The following is a 6343-nucleotide window of genomic DNA, read 5'->3' on the forward strand; positions in this document are numbered from 1 at the left end:
CGTGTGCTCTTCCGATCTACGCAGTGTCCGGTCAATTAGTTTGGTGACTGTATATACATACATACATACATACATACATACATACATACATACATACATACATACATACATACATACATACATACACAGAGCATCTTACACTTTTTTGTTTTATAATGTATCGCTTTGTAGATAGTAAAGAAAAGTATAATTATATGTAAGTTATTGTAAAATGTGAAAAAATGATTATAAAATGTTAGACTTATATACAAATAAAAAATTTCTGTCACACAATTTGTTCATTATTTATATAGTATACATAGAATTTATATAAATATTTGAAAATATTTTAAATCTAGTAATCTATTTGCTTTTTACGTGATTAACATTTAACATTTTATATTACTCTAATACAAAGGCATTTTGTAATTGAATAGCATATTGTTGTTTGAAAACCTTTGACTTAGTATTTATCACATCTTTAAGGCTTATATAAAATAAGGTTGTTTCTCTTATACAGTTCTTAAATCATTTTTGATAGGATTTTTGAATATATTCAATAATGAATATTTTTTTGTTGGATGTATATAATGATTTCGTTTACATTTCTGTAATATTCATTTGCCGGAGAAACATCTGCAATCTGAAAAATAATAAAATAACACTATATTTTTTTTTATCACATAAAACTAAATTTTAATAAATTCATATAAATTGTAAAAATTGTATTTCATAATTAAACATTAAACATTACCAGTAGATTTTTTATGTCAAATGTTGCATCAGAAGCTATTCGTACAACTTTCGAATTCCAGATACTGAGACATTTCACCCATACGATATCTCCATTATAATCAGCAATGTCTTTATACAATTTTACACAGCATGCCTTTTAATTAAATAATAATAATAGATTAGACTTATGCATATGCAAAAATATACTTTTTGTTTTGATCTTACCTGTAATGCGGTATGTTGACTTGCACTAAGGTACGATTGTATATTACTTAATATTTGCCATAATTCGTGCTCGCGCAATTTTAAGAGCCACGCTATTACTCCCAACGTAGATAACAACTCGTATTGAGATTTGTAAGTTTGTGTGAATTTGTAAATATTTATTGAGCTCTTGTTAATACTTTCTTTAGAAGACTCAGTCAGGAACTTAAATATAGATGGCAATACCTCTCTTGTATATAAAAGATTAATTATTGGCATTATGATACTTGGCGTATGTTAGTCGCTTTTTTACAATATATTCGGTAAAATGTACAAGATATTTTACCGTAGAGTTCTGCTTCTGATGAAGTCATTCGATATGTTGGCGAGTACATGCAAGAGTTGCCACGCATGATTAATTACAAGAACATTTTCATCGTTGAATCTATCGGTCAGTGGATGCCATAACTGATGCACAATAGGCAATAGTTCATCTTCCCACTCGACTAGTATCGGTAAACCCTCTTGAAGCGTTTGCATTGCCATCAGTGATTTTTGTACGTCCTTTAAAGGTAAAAAGTGCATACAACGTTTCATAACGTCTATAATTATCTTTATATGAGTTGGTAGCTTTTTGTCTCGTTTGTCTGGAACATATAGTGAACAGTGAATAAATTTTGCAATCTATAAAAATAAATAAACTCCTATTAGAGATGCATAGATGTATGTAGTTAAGTTTGAATTATAAATCGAGTCCCTTTTTAGCATAAAAACTAAAGGAGATAAAAATTTCTATTCTATATAAATTTCTATTACCTTCTGCACTCGGATTTGAGTAATCCTCTTCATTTATCTCTTCCGGTAGCTCAGTATCCGGTACATTTGCGTCTGATACTATCTCTTCAGTGTCATCTTCAATTTTTTCATCAATCTTCTTTGCATTATAGCATTCTAACAAAGAAAGAATAATTGTCTCTGAAGGATTATTTGCTTGTGCATTTTCTTCTTTTATTATTGTTATATCATTCCAGTTTATTAACGTTTTTATGCATATGATAAACGTATGAAATATCTTCAGAAACGAATAAATATCTTTTTGACGGTAAGGGGTACTTAGTTGCCTGAATACATCCTCTACAATTCCCTTTAAGTGTGGCAAAAAATCCAATCTGCTGTACTTCATAACAACTCTAATAACGTCGAATACGCCAAGATTGCGGTCTACTTGGCGTAATTTCATTATAATGTGATAAGAAAAATAATCGACGTTAGCACGTAACAGATCGCCGATCGTCCTGTGCTGCTGTGCCTCTGCGACATTTTCGAGAGTACGCACTCCAATATAACTGATCAAACTGTTCCCACTGCCTGCAATTATCCATAATTTTTATTCGTTTGTAAGAAGATTTCAACTCTCTATGTATTAATGATACATACCTGCTCTTTCAATAATTAAATATAAGGTTTTTAGAAGGTATCTATCATAGTCGTATTGTAAATTTTGTACTATAAGGCCCAATCCTTCAGTCAAAAGGCAACATTGCACTATATTGCTCTGTGCCTGCACCAAAGGAGTATCTTCAGTTACTTCTGTAGGCAAGTACCATATTTCCTGTGTTGTGTAAAAATCTACGATTTCCTTATATAAATATGAAGAAGATGATTCTTTAGCAGAAACTAAAACAAAGAAAATCGAAACTATTAATAAGAGCCGATCTTAATAACATTTCTTCAAATTTATATGTATTGTTTGTATTACTTAAGATCCAGTTAAGTAGTAAATTCAGTTCCTTCCTGTGTTGCGGCGCGTTCATCATAAGCTCGAGAATAGTGTCGATTAATATCTTAAAATCCCCAAATTCTCCGAGTAGCTTGCATATTGCAACAAGTTTCTCTTTACATGAGCTATTCTTAATAAACTTGAACTGTCTCCACGAATCCGATCCGTAAAAATAAGCGGGGTCGTTTAAATCTTTCACATTTGCTGTCTGTAGAAGAGACACGTTGTTGCAATCTATGACCATAATGTATACAAGAGCTAAAAATAATCTTTGCATATGAGCCTGCGACCTCATGATATGAGGCAATCTTTGCTTTCCAAATAATCTTAAATAGCCGGCGAATTGATTCAAGTATGCTAATTGTTCGTTATCATCTGAAAAATATAGAAATGGATACGTATATTTTAATTTTTACATTTATGTTTAATAATTATTAGTGCTAATAATATAAAATAAAAAACATTTAATTTTAGTCACAATTAGAAAGATCTTACCTGATCGTCTAATAATTGTAGGCAGTCTTGTAAGCAAATTGTAAAACTTATCTTCTAATGAATCAATCAGTGATTTCATATCATAATTTTGCATGTAGTTTTCACTTATTGTGTGCAACACATTGTGCGCTCTTTCACTAACTTCTGGGGATTCGTCTTCAGATAGGGAAATCAAATAATCTATTAATGTCATAATATTTGGTTTCATATTCCTACATGAAACATATAAATTATTCAGTTTTTTATTTAGATGTTATAAAAGTATAGAAAGAATAGATAGAAATATATAAAAAGTGAATCTTTTACTTGCGGCAATTTTCAAGTATAAGACTGATACTTTCAATCAATTCTCTCTTAACTTTGTAGTGTGAATGGCTTCTAACTTGATCTAACAATTGTATATAAGCACCAAGTTTAATAGCTACAGCTTCGAACCATTCTTTATTTCTTACAGCTCCTTTTAGATTATATTCTATGTCACATTTTCCATTATATTTCGCATTATGCGATGTGTCAGTGGATACATTGCAACCTTTTTTCATAAGTGTTTCTATAGATAATATGTCCTCTTCAGTGTCTTCATCCTTATCATGGAGAACAAGCGATATAATTCTCCCCCATGCTCGAATTGCTGTCTATAATATTCAATTATTGTATTAATTACTGATTTTAATTTATTGTTCAAATAATTATTTTCTAGGTATTAAGTTATGTATTACCATTGTAAGTTTGTGATTTTGAACTTCGCTTCCCATTGCTATTTCCTGTAATCCACTGACAATACCAGGAAAAAATGCCATGATGGTATTTGCTACTTGATCATGAATAATGATGTCAGATTTGTCTATTTTGTCGTCGATATGACACAAAGCCATTACTGCGTCTATCCCAGCTAATCTAAAAATTAATGTGAATTAATGCAAATATATATTTTAAGGTAATACATTATAAATATAAAGCCTCGTGTCTACGATGTAGAACATGAATCGCTCCGAGATCTCGGGGCTATTTCTAGCATCGTGAATGCAAGGTTTTAAGATTGAGTTGCTGAGATTGCTCAGTACTAGAGCAATCAAGCAAAAGATCTGGATTTGACTCTCAGGCTTACTAACCCATATATATATATTGTACAACAATACAAATTTTGAATGAATATTCCACTGTGATAAAAAAAATCGAAAACATCAATTTAATTTCAAGAGATATAATAATTGAGATGAATAAATGTGGTACTGCATGTCCTTTTGAAGAATTGGAACAAATATTTTAATGATAATAAATAAATTTTAAAAACAATTTTCTGAAATCCTCCTCTCTAAAAAAAGTATGTTAAGTTGAACTCGAAATGTATCGTTGTTCTCAAAGTTATTGTTGACTCTTTTCCGCGACTTTTGACAGTTGTATGCATTGAGATTGATATATAATTAAATCAATTATAGTAAAAACTAAAAGTGCAGAAAAATAGCGCGCGCGAGGCGCGCGTCTGTAATGTTAGTAGAATTATATAAGATTACAAAATTTCTTCCTTTAAAAATTGCAATTGTAATAAAGGTTTGTAATCAGTTTGAAAGCTTTGTTCCATCCAAATTGACAAAACTTTTATAAAACTCATGTAAAGCCATCCTCAATATACTCCTTCTAAATACTTACCTCACAGAATATGACTTTTCAGTTCTTGAAATTGTAAGACACAAAAATATTCCTTGACCAAGATTCAATACATTTTCTTTAGTATAAAGTGATTCTATCACATCAGAAATGCTTTGATGGATAAGATCTTTAATACATAAAGCTACTGCCTCCTTAAGCTCCTCGTGAAATAAAATCACTGTTAAATTTAGATAATAATTAGATTATTATTCATTATGAACAAAACTGGCTGTTCTATCTTCAGATAAATTATGTAATAATTTATCAAAATGGATAAATGTTGGTAGAGCCAAAGCTATTAACTAATTTATCCAATTATAAATAAAAGAAAATAAATTATCATTTTATATATATAGCGTTTTCGATTTGCTGACTCGATCCGACTCTGAGTCGATGGTCTGTTCTTTTTAGCTATAAAAAAATAGTGTACAAGAAACGCTAAAAAAACAAACTATTTTGACTCAGAGTCAGATCGAGTCAACAAATCGAAAACACTATTAGTTTATCCAAAGGTGGAACAACTAATCATTATTGATTTAATCCAGTTTATATACTTTGGTTTGGTTGATTCCTGTCAAAAATTTGGACCAGCAGAGTCCCATAGATATTGAGAAAGATTTTTAATTTTGTAATTTTAGTTTTTCGTATTATAACTCTCATAGTTTTGACCAGTTCCTCTTTTACAGTCGTGCTATATAAAGAAATATTAATTTTAGATCATACACCTCGTTATTTATATAACTTATACAATAATGTGTATCAAGCATATAGCTATATTTCTTTTATTATACATTCTATTTCAACAAACAATCTATTTTATTAAGTTATTGCAGGGAATGCTATATTTACCTTGAATTGCCTTGTAAACTGGTAATAATAGGAAGTAAACAGTACCCTGACAGATTATGCATGGTCTTGTCAGGGATGTTACCAGCTACCTCCGCGACTCTGCGTGCGTGAGTCTTACTCGGGTTTTTGATCAAATCATCACAGCAGGATTTTAGCTCGAGAAAAATCTGCATATTAAACTGCTCCATCCTGATATTACAATGCCAAAGATGCTTCTTTCTAACCACAATACACTTGTATGTCCATTACATATTTATTCGCTCTCGTAAGATGATGACATGCTGTTGGAACTTTTCAATCAATTAATATAAATACATAATCAGTATATAATTTCTCAAATTTACTGATCTCTTCTCGGTTTTTTCAAGCTAAGTTTTTGAATATTCACTCATTAATCTTTGCATCTTCCTTCACGTTTTTAGAATATTTTATTTTGGTTCCAGTTACACCATGTGTTTTACCTTCTTCTTCTTCTTTTAATTTAATAGATTTCCGATCCTCAAAATCACAATAATAAGTACATACGTTAAAATTTGCATTCGCATTCAGGATTTCTAGAGTCCTAGAATACAGAGATGCGACATGGGGGGGTTTTTAGTGTTGTATCACCGGTTGGTGATTTTGCGCCTTCAACTTTTTTTTTTTTTTTGG

The 6343-nt window shown here is 30.5% G+C and overlaps 1 protein-coding gene across 1 annotated transcript; it reads right to left on the bottom strand.

Moving 5' to 3' along the window:
• Nucleotides 1–312: 312 nt before the first annotated feature.
• On the bottom strand, nucleotides 313–6337 carry LOC105458436 (TELO2-interacting protein 1 homolog). The gene is made up of 13 exons (XM_011703742.1): nucleotides 5693–6337; nucleotides 5398–5534; nucleotides 4844–5021; nucleotides 3913–4090; nucleotides 3500–3828; nucleotides 3194–3405; nucleotides 2678–3073; nucleotides 2356–2595; nucleotides 1735–2286; nucleotides 1265–1565; nucleotides 940–1168; nucleotides 734–868; nucleotides 313–622 (listed from the first exon to the last, which is right to left on the bottom strand). The coding sequence occupies exons 1-13, from the start codon at nucleotides 5878–5880 to the stop codon at nucleotides 536–538; spliced, it is 3162 nt and encodes a 1053-aa protein (XP_011702044.1). The 5' UTR covers nucleotides 5881–6337; the 3' UTR covers nucleotides 313–535.
• Between the last annotated feature and the right edge of the window lie 6 nt (nucleotides 6338–6343).

This window comes from Wasmannia auropunctata, unplaced genomic scaffold (assembly GCF_000956235.1).
Source record: "Wasmannia auropunctata unplaced genomic scaffold, wasmannia.A_1.0 LD334530.1, whole genome shotgun sequence".
NCBI classification, from domain to species: domain Eukaryota; kingdom Metazoa; phylum Arthropoda; class Insecta; order Hymenoptera; family Formicidae; genus Wasmannia; species Wasmannia auropunctata.